We start from the raw sequence: 18,490 nt of genomic DNA, 5'->3' as shown, positions 1-18,490 counted from the left end.
ATGCTGTACTGTAAATGTGTACATGTACAGTGCAGCGTACATGTAAGAGGGGGGTACCTGTATATTCCACAAGGGAAGAATTCAGTTTCTTCTTGTTAAGCACACACCTTGTGTCTGACTTGGGTTGATTATATACTGCAAACAAGGCAAATATATGGTCATGCTATGTACGCACACTTAAGATCTCACCAGCAGTGGTGGGTTTTTTACGCTGGTAGAATACTCCCACTTACTATCTGCTTACATAAAAGTTTAGGTTTATCTGACCAGAGGCAGATTTTGATAGGTGATAACATTAACCACGACCTGCCGGGTGGATTTCTCTTGAGCGGGATGTGATGGCGGGACCTTTTTAAGATTTTCTGTTTTCAAAATTCTTCAGAAATTTATCTGTTCATTTACTGGACATTTATACCCACACAAACGACTCTCTGGTGGCTATTCTAATCTGTCAGGCAACCTTTATTGATGCCCGAGTATTCAACCTAGGCCTGCAGCCCTGTAAAAGGGAGCCCAGAATTGTGTGGTGTTGCATAATTTCCTTTGTTCCGGTGAATGCCAGCAGCATCTTTTCATACGCGGCTGGATTAGTGAGCAGTGATGCTGTGTCGCTTATCAATGGGGCCCTGGAGCCCTTTTTTCCGCGGTGCTAATTTACGGGCGCACTATGCCCAAAACAGTGGTATACTGTTTCAAAACAGTGCTGGATTACCTTCAAAAATGGAAGTCGAAAAATGATGGTAATTCCCAGTAGCAGGTCCTTTGTTCCGAGTGCAGTTCTTGGTTACACAGACCAGCTCTTTTGTCCGAAACCGGGCGCGCCGGCTTTGTGTATAAACACACATTGCCCGAAACTGGGCTCCCCGGCAGGAAGTGGTTAAGCAATAACCTTGTAGACCGTGGGCCAAACAGACAAAGCCTGTACATTTTTTACACGATCGGGCTCAACTCCTACGACTAACTAATTGTCACATAACAAGGTGTTAAAAAATCGGAACTACAAATTGGGGGATGTTCATATGGAATTTTCCTGCATGTTAATGTTTAGCAACAAGAAATAACAACCAAAAAATCTTTTAAAAATGTTGAACATGGCTCAGGTCATTGTAGTCTGGTCTCCATCCCGACAGTTTATTATTGTATAGTAAGGTGGAAAGCTTATGGTAGCACCATTCAAGGATACGATCTCTTTGTGTTCAGAACCATTCAGACTCACAAAGAGATTGTATCCTTGCATGGTGCTACCGCAAGCTTTCCACCTTAGTTGTCTGTCACCATGAATAGCTTGAAATTCTGTTATATAGTACTTGACATTTGGGGATCAGGCGTGACCATGAAATTCAGCATGGCATCATCAAACGAGAGCCACTACGACAAAAGTAAAAAATTTTGGTGTGTGATATTCATGTCCTTAACTCAGTTACTGGCAAGTAGGCCTGTGCCGGGTACCCGCCCATCGATTTCAAAACCCGGTTCCATTTTTCCGGGCCGGGTACCCGTAAAAAAGTAAATAAATTAGGAACAAACATTCATGCATAAAATGTCTGTGAAATTTCTTACTGAAGGACAGACTTCATGGAAAACCACCATGCCGATGAAAACCCGGTCCCGCGGTCATACATGATACTTGAATTCGGAGATCGGCAGCTAATTTTGTTATCCACTCCGCCCATTGTACCGCAAGTCGTTTTCCTAGTCCCGGAATTTCCTAGTTCACAAGAGCGAAAAAACCACTAAAATTCACGGGCGATAGGCCACTCGCCACGTGTGATTTTAAATATTTCTTTAAATTGAATAGTCATATAAACCTTTGCATCTAATGTCTGCTTAATCAAAATGACTTATTTAGAGTTTCCGTTTTTGTTAATTTAGCGAAAACTGCAAGCTTTTCCCCCACTCTCGGATCGCGCGGCGTTACCATGCAAAGTCGTTGTGAACTCAACTACACGGGCGCAGTAGAAATGTATGTGACGTAATGGGTTCGTCAACTGTGCGGCGCGGGGAGGGTAGCGTTGATAGCTCACTGTACAGTTGAAAAGTTGAGTAAAACCTTACGTAATTTCCACCTTTTTAATTCATTGTAATTCTTATTTTTCATCTAATTTTCTCAAAATTAAAAGATTCTTTATTAGAAAAGCAATTTTTTCAATGGTTTTGGCTGAAAATGGATTTTTCGTAGGGTTACTTTTTATTTGTGAAGACGTTTTTGTCTCGACCCTAAACCGATCCAGAACTAGGAAAGGTGTCATCGTCACTTTCGTCGATCGATGTGTGAGTCCAAATATAAAAGCTTAGATTTTGAAAAAAAATTGAAGTATATCCAAAACACAAAGTTGACTTCTGACCATATTTCACTCGAATTAGCTGCAGTCTTACTAAATAATTTTCGCAATCCGGAACTAGGAAAATAATTGTACCAAACCTATATGAACAAGAGACCGAAGGGGTTTTGTCTTATGAGGGGGAAGTATTTATTAAACTGAACCACTTCATCGTGGTCCGTACCTCCGTGTGGCAAAACTTTCGTATCGCTTAGTCATTTGACAACGTGAAGCGCTGCTATTTTTTCACTTGGGCTTCCCTATGTTTGGTCACATGACCGTTCTTTTTACGGTCACGTGGCCGCTGCAGTGTCAGCGATTGGACTGCCTGAAGGGGACTACAATTGGGCCCGCGTTGCAATCAGGTTACATGTAGTTTCAGCGTCTTGAAAGCCAGGATTACACAGTTACAGCTACGTTGATTTATTCAACGTGCCGTCCTCGTCTGAAAAGAAATGAACTTGCAATGACTCCTAACCCCATACATAGACTTCCGATACTTTCAACGCCGTTTGAAGCGTTTTGGTGGCGGTTTTTTTAATCAGAAACTTCAAAATAAGTGGATATAATGGTGTGGGCATTGTTCGAGTTACAGTGGTATTTTTGTACATAAAACTTTAAGCCTTTTAACCCGTGACGTACATAGCACTGATCTGGTCCCGTGACACGACCAGCGCTCATCATTTGTGCACACCACATGCGTTCCGCGTGTACGTGGTCATGAAGCATCCGGGACATTTCCTTTGAGCGTTTGCAGGTGCTTATATCATGTACGTGGTTTGCAGCTCTGTTCTCTTTTCTGATGTTCCCCGTGAAGATTTGTATTTCTGTTTCATACACCCACAAAAAAAATTGCCACCTAAAGGTAACAATTTCGTTTGATAAAAAGGTAGGAGAGATTAACTCCGACGTTTAGAACAATGTTCTGCTTGCTTCTTATGTACCAAAAAGAACCGTGTTTCGGGCACATAATCCACCGGGTTGCGCGCAATGCCATTTGTTATCAGGCGATCTCTTTTCCGGGTACCCGATGTTAACAAAAAACGGGTATCCGGTTCTAAAAATACCCGCAAATGCACACCCCTACTGGCAAGGTAACACCTTTTTCAGAAGTGTCATGGGATAAAGTCTAACACTGCATGGAAAGATGGCAGAGTTGTGAGGGCCATTTCACTGAAATAGTGCAAGACTTTCAAGCAAGTCTTGATGTGGCGAGCGACGACGTTTCCATCAGTAACCACAGGTAGGCCAACTTCGACGCTACGTAGACACACGGTCAGGACGACTGATTTGCCTAATATGCTTCTTTCAGTTTTTAATGTTCTTAGGTGTTGGTTGTTTTCCTTTTGCATATTGAGAACTTTACATTAAATTTATGCAATCACGACTTTCATCATGTACATGTAGGCCAAGGCCCGTAGGCCATGTAGGCCGAGGGTCATTCAGCATGTTCAGCTCACTTGAAGTTGCAGTCTGGCAGTTGCACTTTGCAGATGGATTGTACTTTTGGTTGGCAACATTTTATGTATGGTTACATGTATTGACTGCTTTATTTTTGTTTTTCTTATTTTCACCATGTTCACTGTCTGTCTATTGCTTGTTTCATGCCAACTAGGCCTATAGTCATTGTTAGCCAACTTGACTGATGACAAGTCCACGGTTAAGAATGTCTCATCAGCAACAACTTAATCGCAATTGCTTACGAAACAAAGTGTCATTACGCACATTGTACAGTACATGTACGTGGAGGTTTACACAAGCAGTGACAAACACTGTGCCTTTACACATCCTGATTGTTAGATTGTCTTTATGACAGGTGCCAGTTTTCACCATGAGTGCTATCAGCGGTTCACAGATGTTCAAAGAATCAAGTTTGCTGAGAAGAAACAACTTAGAGGTGTGCACATAACCCACTTGTACATGTTCAGGTAAATGTTTAATATGTACAGCACATGTATGTGCTTGGTACATCAGTTTGAGTGTAGTATATATCAGGAAGAAAAAATGAGAAATGTCTAGGCTGTGACCGTTCTTTTGCAGGCTTTTCTTGTGGGCCAAGTGTGTGTGTGTAAATTTCAAGCGCTTAGAAGAATTAATTCATAAAATTTTTCAATGTGTTACAAAGGAGAGAACAATCACATTTGGAAAAAAATCAATTGTATTTTATTACAAGACCTTTCTAAAAACATGTTGTCAATTTCTGGAAATTAGTGAAAGAAAGTACTGTACATTACTATTTTGTTTGCCATGGATCAGGAGAATTAAATGAAACCATACAAAAATGTCCTTTGCTCTCCCAAATAAAAACCAAATAATCTGTGACCCAGTGCCTGAAGTCACAGTTGCCAGTATTTTTAAAAGGTTGACACTATGTTCTAAGTGTACATGTACGGGTAGAAATCGATTCCCGTGTTTGCAACTGCATTCAGTTCATATCTAAAGCTCATATTGTTGGAAATCATTTTCACATGAATGTAGTCATGTTCTTGTAAATAATAGCACTTGCATTTAATGTATGTATGCAGCTCCAGGAATCCTGACATCAGTTTTGTGGAGAGTGATGGAACCTCATTTTTGAAACAATATGTATTGTGCAAGCTGCTAAAAAATAATATTTTATCAAGTACCCATCTTCTTTGTACCAGTTCTGCAGGGCCAAACGAAGGATGACAACCTACATGTACCAACAGCTGAAAAACGTTTCCTACGTTCCGAAGGTGCAGGAGTGTCTGCCACTGACAGGAGACACATGCTTCCCTGCAGATGTATCATCCGTCGTTCTGATCAGTGGAAGACAAACCCACTGTCCAGGAAGAGAAGACTGCAGCGGCTAGTGCAGTGTGAGACCAAGACAGGTGGTTTGCTCCTGGAGGTGGCGTATCATGAAGGATGAAGCCTTGCTTGTCAACATCCATGGAGCTGATTTAGTAGCTTTAGAGGCCTGTTATTATAAGCAGTGTTATAATAGGTACACACAATTCCTTCGGGTAAGCAAGAAGTCGTCAAAAGTGTCTGTAGACAAGAAATCCTATAAGCTGTCTTTCAGTGATTTTTGTAGAAATATTATTGAGGCTCGTATCCTGGAGAAGAAGGATATATTTCGGTTGACGAAGTTGACGCAACTGTATATTAAAACAGTGCAAAGAGTGGAAGACATTTCTTGTCCAAAATATCGATCCTCCAACTTGAAGCGGCGGTTACAAAATGCGTATCCTCAACTGCAGTTCTTCAAGTCAAGCAGGAGTTGTTCTTACTGCGATATTGTCTTCACCCAAGAACTTGCTGTTGAGGATATTGTGGAGGAGAAGAAGCCTTTGGAACCGGAAAGTGCCAGCAGCTCAAGTGAAGCTTCAGAATCAGAGGAAGAAAGGAGAAGACCACATGTCCCTTTACCACCTCATGATGAAGTTGTTCCTCACAAAAGTTCTTTTTCATGCGGCGATGAGTCTCTGTAATAGCTTTCAGTCAAGTTCGTCACTGGCTTCATGGCCTCCCTCTGCAGAGGATCTCAACTTGGATGTAGCTTGAAAGATTGTTTCAGTTGAATTACATAATTTCCTGGCCTGGGTAACTGGAGCAGCTGAGGAGCCCACAGGTGAACAGGTACAACAACCAGCAGATGTTCACAGGAAAATGCTGAGCATAGCACAAGATGTGATGTATCTGTCTTCAAAAGGCCGAAAGCAGATGCCAAAGCAGACTGCTCTTGCTATGACGATCCACCACCTCAGTGGCTCAGCACAGCTTATTGAGATTTTGAATGGACTTGGGCTCTGCACGTCTCATTCCATGGTACTGCAACATGACTCAGCACTTGCCCGGCAGCAAATTGACTGAGGGCCACATCAACTTCCACCTAATGTGCTTCCTGACACCTTTACGACATTGGTTTGGGATAATAACGATTTTGGGGAGGAAACATTGACCGGGAAATCAATAACACATAACAAATGGTATCGTCATCCAGTGAAATGAGGTCGGAACTGCCGCCATTTCAGCAGAGAGCTCAACTTCCTCAAGCAAGAAGACAAGACAGAGGTCACTCCTGGCTCCCCTGGTTGATATCACTGAATGTCATGGCAAGAAAAAGAAAGGACCTCAGCCTTTTGGAGAAGAAATTCCAACACAAGAATCAAAGCATTTGGAAGTAGAGAGAATACAAGGAAAATTGACATGGCTTACATCCTGTCCAAGATCCCAGAAGTTGGAGGCCCTCTACTGCTAACCTGGACAGGTTTCAACTCCCTACTCCACAGCACTGACATCCCTCCTCAGTCAAACATAGGCTATCAGCTAGTCATCGATGCCAGCCCAGCAGAATACTCCACAGCATTGTGGAGCATTGTGAAACAGTCTTGTTTCATCGTGTACAGATAGCTGATTGCCTTGGTTTGGATGTGATGCTCATTGTCTTTGACCAGGCCATATATGCCAAAGCCCAACAGTTTTGTTGGACCAATTCTATCTTTATGCGGAGGCTGGTTATCTGTCTTGGAGAATTCCATACAGCTATGGCCTTCTTGGGAAATGTTTCAGGGATGCTGGTCTAGAAGATGTAGCTGTGGAGTCAGAGCTGATAGGTCTGGGGTCTGTCAACTCAAGTATGAGCGGTCACCACTGCAGTCGTAGTGTGCGAATGCACAAGATCATCTTTGAGGCGTTGCACAGATTGTGCTGGCAGGCCTATGAAGAGACGCTACCAGAGAAAGAAGTCAACCAGACTCTGAAGACCATCCAGTCCCTTGCAAATACACATCCATCAGGTGCGTTCATGGAGCAAGTATGTTCAGATGAGTTTGACAACATCCTTGCAGGGTATGACAGATGGGCGTCAGAGAACCAGTCGAAGCCAACATTCACCATGTGGTGTACTTACATTTATATGGCACAAATCTTGCTGCTTTTCATCTGAGGTACCCAGGAGGGTAATTGGCAGTTGCATTTATCCGCAGTCTGATCGATGATACCGTGGATGATGGCTTTCGACAGGATAAACTATTCCAGATATTTGCCAATCTGCTGGATGGAGATGAGCAAACTCTCAACCAAACACAAGTCAGTGTTCGAGCATTTCATAGGAGGAGAATTTTCTGTTCAGTGACAGCAAGAGCATGGTTTTGTTCATTGCCTTGTGATCAAACCATAGAGCAAACTGCCAATCGGGACTCAAAGACAAAAGGAGGACTCATTGGGATCACACTCCACAAAAGAGCTGTACATTGATGGATTCTGTCTTCACACCATAGAGCAAGAATCGCAAGGCAGTGTGAAGATATGCCGGGGAAAGGTGACATATCAAGGCAAAGGAAGGAACTAGACAAAACAAAGAAAATCAGAGACGAGAAAGACGTCAGTGCAGTGATTGCCACAGTACAATCAATGATTAACCCATTCACTTCTGAGAGTGAAGCGTTGCTCCACATAACATCAGGAGTGGCAGCTGCAGCAGAAATTAAATCTGATTTGCTCTCAGAATACTAAAGGTGAAATGGCAGATAACACATTCCTCAGTGTAAGATTGCAGAAAGGTGCAGTAGACATCTTCAGTGCCATCAAGCCGTTGAAGTTGAAGACATTTGCTGCTATAGTTCATAAACAAAACAAGCAAGGTGAAAGGGAAGGAAATTGAACTGAAGAGTGATAGGCACCTTTTCACTAGACTCCTGGTCTTTGGTCAAGTTTGGAAACTGGACCTGGAAGATCTGATGACTTACTCTCTTGGTTCCCACCCATTTCCATTGGCCTCCCATGATGGCTCTCTTCCGAAGCATCCAAAAGCCAAACTGATGCATTACATTGAATCATTGGCAGCAGAACCTTACATCACATCCATACCTCAGGGAACTACATGGATAATAGATGGCATGGCTATGATACAGCAGCTGAGAGTCAGAAGTCTGCCGGCTAATTTTGGATTGTTAGCTTATCAAATACTACAGAAGCTTGTCAAGTTGGCAGTGGATAGTGGCTCATCCTGCATTCACTTTGTAACAGACCAGTATCCTGATGACAGTATAAAAAATGCTGAGAGAGGGTTATGGGCACGTCAAGTGGGAAACTGTCAATGACCATTTATGGTTGGCATCAAAAATCCCTGCTCAGTGGAAAAAATTTCTGGCTCATGGAGAAAACAAGGAAAGGCTCATCGAGTTCCTCTTTGTGACATGGTGTAAGTCCCCAGAGCTGTTCCGTCATGTGCACGTGTACATAACACATGGTGAGACTTGTCATGAAATGCACACAAATATGACAGGAGATAAAGTAGATGCTGTTGAAATCACTTCATCGAAATGTAACCATGAAGAAGCTGACACACGGTTGTTGCTGCACAGCAAGCATGCTGCTAACAGTACAGAAAATGTCGCCATAGCCAGCCCTGATACCGATGTATTTATTTTGGGGATTGCCCATGGCCACAGCATTGATGCCAATCTCTTCTTCCATACAGGCCAAACGCAGAAGCGCACTATTGACTTAATGAAGGTGCGCCGGTGCATTGGGCAAAGGGTTTGTGATTCGTTAATAGGTTTGCACTGTTTTACTGGATGTGATTCAGTTAGTTCATTCCATGGAAAAGGAAAGGTTAAGGCCCTGAAATTGATCATGCAAAGTGATCAAAGATGTGATCCATTCATGGACTTGGGCAAAAGAGCAGAAGTGACTCCTTCCTCGGTTGACTCCCTGGAGGAGTTTGTTTGTTGTTTTTATGGTGTGCCAACATGTAAGAAGGTCAACACTGCTTGCTACAACTCCTTGTGTTTATGCAGCAGAAACGCTGAGTCTGCCATGCCCCCGAACAGAGACTCTGGTCAAACACATTGAGCGCGCTAACTATCAGTCTCTCATCCATAAGCGTAGCTTGGAACAGATGCCTAATATTCCATCCCCTAATGGACATGGGTGGAAGATTGAGGAGGGCCGGTTGGTCATTGACTGGATGGAGCTCCCGGCGGCACCAGATTCTGTCCTCGAGTTAATGCACTGTAGCTGCAAAAAGTCAGGATGTGATGGGGTTAGGTGTTCTTGTAGGAAAAGTGGCATTCTTTGCACTGATGTGTGCAGATGCACTAACTGTGTAAATCGCAAGCAAGATCCCTCCCAAGATGATGAAGATGGTTGTGATGGTGGCTCTGACACTGATTCAGATGACAATTTGAGTGATTTCACCAATAGTGAATAAAGTTAACGTTCTGAGTTTCGAATACTACCGGTGCAACTCAACTCACTTCAATGAAACTTTATAAATTTCTTTTCTTTACCTTTGCATGCTTATGTCATAGTAGACCTTTTTTAATTTTTGGAGAAGTTGTTTCATTTAACCACTTTTGTTAATCTGTTCTTTAGTTGTGCAAGCAACTTGTGGTGGATGCTGCATTCATAGTTGCATTCTAATTTCACCTGTGCCGAAAGTAACAGGTCTTTTTCTGACATGTACATGTATTTTAATGACCCACACGCTAAAACGAATGTACAGAGTAGAATGTTTTGACTTAATGGTATAATCAAAGTTTTCAAGAAACATGTTCTTGGTTTCAAAATAGTGAAACTTTTTGCCTGCTTTTATGACCACTTAGGAATATTTAGCTTAGACGTGATAGAAATTGCAAGTTTATCAAAAGTCTAGAAAGCGTCTGTTTCGAAATGTGGATGTTATTGGGGAAAAAAAACAAGGTTGTTTGTAAACCAAGTTCAGGGACAAACTATATTTCCTTCAGAGATAAGTGCTTGGTCAGTGTTTCTTGGTCATGTCCTGCGGTCATTGCATCATCTTGTAAAATAGAAAATTTAGGTTTGACCCATACTGTTGCAAGACGAGACACTTTTACCTGTACATGTGTACATACATGTTGTTTGTAACCACAAAAGTAAGCCTCAATTCATGGAGCGTTTCTACCATCCAACCGCAAAATTCATTATGAAAGAAATGTAAAGTTTTAATTTGCAGTATTTGGCGTGATGTATTTTAATACATTCTTCATTTAAAACAATACACAACAATGGGTAGAAATACTACTTAATAACCTTTATCCATTGTTAATCAAAACCTTTCACAAACTGTAACATTTTTCTTCAGCAAAAATACTTTGCAGCCAGCATAGCACAGAATGTGTATTTTTGGAAACAAATGAACCAACTGTACTCTGCTGTACTGTACTGTGCTGGTAGTGTTCCTTCAAACGTGAGGTTAGTGGAAGGATAAATTTTTTTGGGAGAGAGCACATGTTTGATCACTATCATATCCATGCCCATGGGTTAGCTTCAAGAAAATACACTTTGTTGAATGTCCATATGTGTTCCTGTCTATGAAGTTACTATGCATGAATTTCTGATAGTTTTCCAGTGCCAACTCCGTAGGGAAACAGTAATTGATGTATGCAGTATGTGACATGTGCCACCCATCCAGATAATTTTCTAATAATTTCAATTGATAAGGTTGTATAGAAATCAATACATAAATGGATGACATGTGTTGAAGCCATAAGAGCGTATCTTTTAGCTGGATTTAATCCAATGACTTGTCCAAATGTTATAAACAGACCCAGACCCGTGGATGAAAGTAGCTGTCACTCAAGTAATATTTAGTTGTTTAACAAATTACAATGTTACTTTACATTTTGTAACTGCTTTAAAGTACCTGTAAACACATTCTGAGAACCATAAATGTCAACCAACTGCTTTCCATTCAAGCGTCTGCTTGAGAAATGATGGAATAAAATCAGTGTACTTTAACATGGTTTTACTGTACCTGTATTTATTCAAAATGACAAATTGGTAGTTTTCATCATAATGCATTGGGACTTTAAGTCATTTGAACCATGTAAGAATAGCTTTATTTCATTCATGAGCCAGGTTTACAGTGATCGAAAAAGAGCTGAAACTACATTCATGACAATGAATGATGAACCCAAGCAAATAAAAGACACTTGCAGTGCAACTTTGAAACATCATGGTGATGTGTACATAATGTACACGTCATAATGTTTAGTGTGAGGCACACGTGGCAATTGAAGTTGCTGTGACAAGTTTTCTTTCTTTTAAACTTAAGAAATTAAAGTTCAGCCGTCTGATATGATGGGTACAAGTCCGTGTCACAGTTCCTTGGGTTTGTTACATGCAACTGTGGCATGTTTCTGCATGGTGAAAAAAGTAGGGAGAAAATTTGAATAAGTTGGATTGAATGAGAATAGTCTGTTAATGACACTTCAGAATCAGAGAACCTATTTGTGCTGTCTTTAATAGACTGCAGGCAGAGCAGCATACTTTGAAAAAACTTCTCCCAAGGGATAACCATGAGAGGACCAAGGCATACCTTCATTCAACAAAATTATTTAGGGCCTAACCCAGCAAAGCTGCACATAATTGCAGCATAACAGAATTTTTTTAAAGAGACACGGACATTCGCGCAAATACCTTACAAACACTGTATTCAATATGTCACAGGATGTTGAGTAACAAAGCTTGTACCGTGGGATTTTTTTTAACAACTGAATAAATGCCGATAGAGGTGCAGCTGCACATGGCAAGTATAGTGGGTACCGGCATCCGCGGCAGATCATCATGCAGGCATGGCATGGCAGGCATATGGCATGTATGGGTTGACGATCGAGTCCGTTATGCATATCCTCGATGCTGCACTAAAAACCACTAAAAAAAATGCAGGTTATAGAGATTTATCATCGATTCCATGACTAAGGATGTAGTTTTAAGCCTAGCTTCTACTCCATCAGTGGCATTCCGGTCCTTGGGACCACGGCTACAACTTACAAGATAGCTGCCTGCGCCTAGTAGTCGATACAAACCGTGTGTGTTTTTCCGCAAGTGATAGTCTACAGTGCACAGCTGAATTCACGTAAACAAGGTAGTCGGTCACGCGAGAACTGTAACTGGTTACCAGACGTTAGTGTATGCTCTGGTATTGCGCCAGACTACACAGATTTTTAGGCCCTTTCCGTACGAAATTTACCGTGAAATGGACTGCGTTTACATTTTTTCTCATTAAAGTGCAATAGTTGACAATATGAACAACCTGTAAGTCACGTGTTGTATTTATTTCTGTTAGGAAATGCAAACAGAAAGAAGGCGTATGAGGTGTGCCACGAGAGAAGCCCTTTTGGGCACTTGGCCCATGGTCTATTGTAACATATCATACATATAAAGGCACACATCCAAGTTAAACAGGCAATATGCGTAAAAAAGATTAGTTGAGGGCAACTAGATAAGCACAAAACAGCCGGGATGTGATCAGAATGAGACAAAGCTTGATATATGAGAAGAGCACACAGGTATGAGAACCTGAAAATGATCACTTGCACCCCTCCCTTTCAGAAGCAAAGACAGGACAAAACTAGAAGGCCTATATTATGCAGGTCAGGTAAGTCAAAAGTAAATTTAATTACTGTTCGGAAGGAAGTCATCCCGCACATAGTATAGGAGAGAACAACTCAAGCAACCAAACAAACCAACATGGGAACAGGAAGCGAGGACAAACAAACAGAAACATTACACACACCTGCATACTCCAATTTAAGTGGTAGAAATTAGATAGAATTTAAACATTTGTCCATGGGTTAAGATTTCAGAGAAATGGCAGTAATGGACATGTAATGGCAGCATCCTGAATGTGTGGCAGCCCAACCTCGGAGCTATTACACTTGATTTTGACATCTTGCTTGACATCATAGCAGCTCAGTTCTGGTGCTTCCGTCATGAGCTTCTTGATCTTGTCCAGAGCTGTGTCATGATGTGGGAGCCAGTCAAATGTGACGTCTTTGTCAGTGAGACGTCTGAGTGGCTCGCATACTGTGCTCAGTTCGGGCAGGAATTTGGCCAGGTATGTCACCATTCAGATGAGTCGCCACACTCCCTGGACGTCTGTGGGGCGAGGCATGTCAAGTATGGTTCTCACCTTTTCTGGATCAGGTGAAAGTCCATTCGCACTGCACATGTGTCCCATGTAAGTGACCAGACCAGCTTGTACCGCAGCTAGGCTGAGTTGAGCTTCAGATTCCGCTCCCTACATCTCTGGAGTTGGGCGGTGAATGCTGCGTCATGAGAAGCCTCTGCCTCTGTTTCTCAAGAGCCATATATAAGGATGTCATCTGTGATGAATGCAATGTTCTCCAGGCCTTCCAGACACTCCTGGAGCCTGCACTGGAACTCTTCCGGTGCCGATGAGATGCCGAAGGGCATCCTCAACCAGCGGTAGTGCCCGTAAGGTGTCCAGATGACTAGACGGCTCATCGAGGATGACTTGGAGGAAACCATCCTTTGCATCTACCACAGAGAAGATTTTTGCATCCTTCAGTCTTGGGGCGACTTCCTCTACTGTGGGAATAGGATAGTTGTTGCGCTTGATTGCCTAGTTCAGGCCATATGGGTCCAAGCATACCCTGATTTTGTTTGGCTTTCTGACAACTACCATATTGTGGATCATACACCACATTGCATTTTGGGTCGAAATGGGCACCCAGACTGGTCAGGATTTGCTGTGGTGACTTTCTCTGCTCTTTTGATTTTGATAGACTTCATAGCACTCCTTCCCCATAACAGTCAGGGTGGCTACTTGGACGGAAGCATCTTTTTTGTCGATTTCTGTTGCCACTGAATAGTTCTACCAGCTTGCCTTGAAGAACTGCCAGTTGGAGACCTGGTCTCCTTTCATGTCCATTTTGGCCAATGGGGGAATGAGCGAGTGCGCCATGATTCATATGTAGAGCGTGTAAAATGCACTGCAATATGTCCGTTACAGGCCTCCGTAGTTCACAGGGTGTCGAGGTCAGAGTGCGCTCGCCGTACACGTGTAAATGTACATGTGCTCGGTAGTCGGTACAGTCTATCTGGCAATACATGTAGCACTACAGCAAATGATGGTGTAAGCCCGCAAGAAATGCACAGTTTATTGGTCACTGTCACAGTCTACCTTGTGTGACAGGATAAGTCTGCACTGCCGATGGATGCTCATTTATCCGTTCTTCGGGATTTCCAGGAGTTTGGCCGGGCTTGTTTGGTAAGGATGCGGGATTCGGCTAATTTCCGACACCATGTTAGGAAGACGGTGTGAGTCCAGGAATAGCGTTTACTGTGTGTGGTTTATTAATGGATTGTGCTCAAGTGTTCCAACAGGGATACGGTAGCCGCATAATGCCACTCCATAACAAAGGATTGAAAGAACTAAAGACTTGTACAGGGTTAAAATTGCTTTAGGGGAGGAACCTCAAGCAACGCTTCTTATAAATCCTAAGAGGCAATTGGCTCTTGACACTATTGAGTCAGTGTGTGCTGCCGAGCTGAGCTTAGCATCTATCTTGAGACCCAAGTATTGGATCGTATTGGTAGTGTTGAGAGGACTGTTTCCAAGAAAGTACACTGGGAGGTTGAGTTGATGGCTTCCACTTGTAGTTACATGCATTGTCTTAGTTTTACCAGTGTTGAAAGTCATATTATTAAAATCACACCAGTTAGCAACCTATTCAAATCAGTCTGAAGGACATGCTGGTTGTCAGGACATTGAAAGGCTTGTGAAAGATATCATCAGCAAATAAGGCACAAGTAGAGTAAACTAAGTTGGATATGTCATTGCCCCAGAACACTACCTTGTGGAACACCAGAAGTAACATCCTCCCAAGGAGAGACAGCACCCTGAAGGAGGACCCGCTGCCTGCAACCAGTCAAAAATGATCGAACCCAATGCTGCAGCTTACCCTGCAGATTGAACACTGTTGCCAGTTTGCCCAGCAGGATATGGTGCAGTATTGTGTTGAGCACCTTAGACATGTCAAGGAAGACGGGATCAATTCGTGGGAGTCTATCCAAGGTGGACAACCAGGAATGCATAATGTTGGCTAGCTGGGTTACACAGCTTCTGTGTTTACAAAACCCTGTTGATTGCAGTTAAGGAGACCCAAATGTGGTTAGATGATCTGAAATGGCAGTGGATATAATCCGTTCTAGTACTTTACAATAACACAGATGTGAGAACGACAGGCTTACAGCTGATGAATAAAGATTTATCGCCCTTTTTAAAAAAACAGGTGTTACATTGGCACTTTGCCAGATGTCTGGTAATGACCCTGCATTCAGTGAGGCACCGAACAACAGACTAAGGGGATGAGAATTTTCTGGACCAATTTCATGAAGGATACTCCATGTAGGTAAAATACCATCGAGTCGGGGGGATTTATTGGACAGAAGCATGCGGAGCAAAGTAGCAATTTCACTTGCAGAAACATCAATTAGCGATAGACAAGGAATTGGAAGCGAGCAAGGACGGGGGTTATGGGGAACCGGACCAGCAGGTTTACACACAGAGGAAAAGTAATTACTGAAAGCAGAAGCGGTTGTATAAGGGTGACAAAATTTACGATTGTTGTGAATAAATGATGAATAAATGATGATGGAGGAGGAGACTGTTCACAGGTTCTAACAAATGACCAGAACCGACAGTTGTTACCATCCATTTCAAATAACACATTTACATAATGCCAATATGCTTTCCGAATAGATGTTTTGACCTCATTGCGGACGGATTTGTACGAATTCCAACCAGTTAAGAGGCCAGATCTATGAGCTATGTTGAACAGTTTATGTTTCTTTTTTGATAAGTTTCTTTACATCTGGGGTGATCCAGGGTGAAAATCAAGATCGGCGTTTGGTAACCCCAGAAATCGAGTCTTTTATTACAGCATCAAACAAGTCCAAAAAATTGTCGGCTGACTGTTTGATGTTACTGTTAATTAACTGATGCAGATGTTTTAAGTCTTCACGGTGAGTTTGTAAGAATTACCGTAGTACCACTGGATGGGGGATGTTGTGTGGATTGAAATATCTTGTCTACAAAGTGGTTAATATAACAGGATTTGGAACGCTGGAGACAGACAAGATATGATTGGTGAAAAATAAGTCAATGATGGAATCTTGATTGGACTGTTTGGGTTGGATCTTGTTTGTCTCTAAGACCCTCAGTGAAACCACGCAACGATATGTCAAAAGTGAGTGTGAACTCCATGTAGTCGTGTTTGGCTCTGAGAGATTCCATTCCTACATGTACTTGTAATGAAGTGATACACAAAAAAACCACTAAGGTCAGCGCCACTCCAGCGTCAACGCATGTTCATGAGAATGATAACCCTCTGACCTTGAGATTGTATATCACCCAGGAAATGATATGCTGTTGGCTGTTGGTTTGTCTTGCCTAACACAAGACATACATGTGTACATATCAATCTGGATCTGCAAATCCAATTTGTACAGTTCTCTGAAGAACACCTCAGTCAAGTCAGAGAAGAGAGCCCGTACTTGTTGAGCTCAAAGGAATAATCGTTTGCTGGCTGGCCAGACAGAATTGAGGATCTGCCAAAACCACTCCGCCTGTATTTGTCCTTCTGCGACAAATTGTCAGTAGAGAATGGACTCCACAAAGGAGAATGTGTCCTCATTCCTTATGGTATGCTGGGATACATGCTGTCAAAGTTGTGTAAAGAGACACCAAGGCATGGAGAAAACCAACCTGTAGGTCAGGGAATGTGTTTTGGGGCTCCATATATATGCACACATTGATTACTGAGTGAAACTGCCCAACCTGCCAACCTTTCCAGCACTCTCAGGCACTAGAATCTCTTATGTCACACAAAATACCACTAAATTTCCATCAAGCATAATGAAAATATGCTGCAAGTATTTTAGACCTGCATACTTGAAACAGGGGTGAAATTTGTCAGGATTTTTTTTGACGATTTCAGGATTTTTCAAACAATGTCCTTTAAAATCTGAAAACCTTTGAGTTAAATATTGAGGTGTTTTACTGCAAGTTGATATACGTGTATAACACAAGAAATAGGTATTTTGAGGGATGTTGTTTTAGGCAAACTTGAATGTAACTGTACCAATGGCCCTACACTGATGTGGGGCCCACAAACCTCTAACCAGTAATATCTTTCATATAAATCTCTCTGATAGATCATGGCCTACCAGACACAGTTTTGCGGGAGTTGAGTGAATACATCATAGGGGAATGGAAGAAAATCGGCACATTCTTGAACTTGGAGTACTCCATTATACTTGGAATAGATCAGAACCATTGTGGCTCAGAAGATAAAGCTTACCACATGCTAATGACATGGCGTTCACGTCTCAGTGAAGGGACCGATGCTGTTACAACACTTGCTGCAGTACTAAAGACTGTTGGGCGAGTGGACTTATCAGAACGACTCAAAGGTATTCTGTCATATTTATCATAAAAAATTGTAAAAAAGAATTAGGTAATTAAACTCTACTATCTACTTGACCTTGGAGTCAAACTTACAAGGGATTTTAGTCATGCCTTCATCTCATTGTGAAAGTTATGTTTAAAATTCATGTGAACAATATACATGTAACATATTTATTTCAATTTTTATTTGCAATGGGCTCATTTTCCAGTCGTCTTGTTTATCAAACGTTCAATATGCATGGTAAACCTGACCATTTCTTCTTTTCCAATCACATCCTTCACATATCATTTGTAATTGGTGTATTAACCTCTAGCATAACATTTATGGAGAAAACTTTAGCAGAATCATAACATCTGTTTACCTTTAACCCCTTCACGGTGGGATTATTTTGACCGCGGCTGCTGGGCTGCGGTATGCCCTGAATGGAGGGCTTTGTCCAGCAGCAGGCCCCATTGAACCAGCAGCTGCATGGTGAATAGACTGTATGTGTGGTATGCACTAATCCTCACACAATGGTGCGATAGTAGCAGTCCTTCGTAGCGAAGGGGTTAACAGGTATTTTGAATATAACTTTCCCTCAAGCAGTTCTCCCATTTTACCAGATGATAAAATCACCAACATGTTAAACACTTTTCTCAGTTTCAAGAACTTGACTCCCACACATATGTCAATCAATGTTTTCCAAATAACACACTTATCTACCTAGATTACCAAAACTTTAGAAAATAATTGCAAAAATACCTACTTTTTCAAGCTTAAAAGAACATTTCACAGTTACAAAAACTTAAACAGTTCAGAAAAAATATCCTGATGAAGTCATGATGACGTAGGCTGATATGTACATTTAACCCCAATTTTCCCTTGTAACATCGCATTCACATTGGGCTTGTAGTTCTTGAATAGTTGGCCTTCACATTTTCAGCTTTAAGGATCTGTTTGTTGACACTTGATGACGTCATG

The 18,490-nt window shown here is 41.9% G+C and overlaps 1 protein-coding gene and 1 pseudogene across 5 annotated transcripts in view; both read left to right on the top strand.

The window, feature by feature from the left end:
- The window catches only part of LOC147795472 (uncharacterized), a 59,507-nt gene that overhangs the window by 14,547 nt on the left and 26,470 nt on the right, over positions 1-18,490 (top strand). For all 4 annotated transcript variants that reach the window (XM_087131845.1, XM_087131842.1, XM_087131843.1 and 1 more), the window contains one exon: positions 17,277-17,534. In XM_087131845.1, coding sequence (XP_086987971.1) covers positions 17,277-17,534 — 258 coding nt within the window. The remainder of the gene's footprint in view (positions 1-17,276; positions 17,535-18,490) is intronic.
- Positions 2-10,659, top strand: LOC110986609 (uncharacterized; annotated as a pseudogene). Its single transcript, XR_002599167.2, has 2 exons — positions 2-4,249; positions 4,967-10,659. The product of XR_002599167.2 is annotated as an uncharacterized LOC110986609 (transcript).

This window comes from Acanthaster planci, unplaced genomic scaffold (genome assembly GCF_054643075.1).
Source record: "Acanthaster planci isolate LZ-2023a unplaced genomic scaffold, COTS_SCS Contig20, whole genome shotgun sequence".
Taxonomy (NCBI): Eukaryota; Metazoa; Echinodermata; class Asteroidea; order Valvatida; family Acanthasteridae; genus Acanthaster; species Acanthaster planci.
This window is presented reverse-complemented; position numbering and strand designations above follow the sequence as displayed.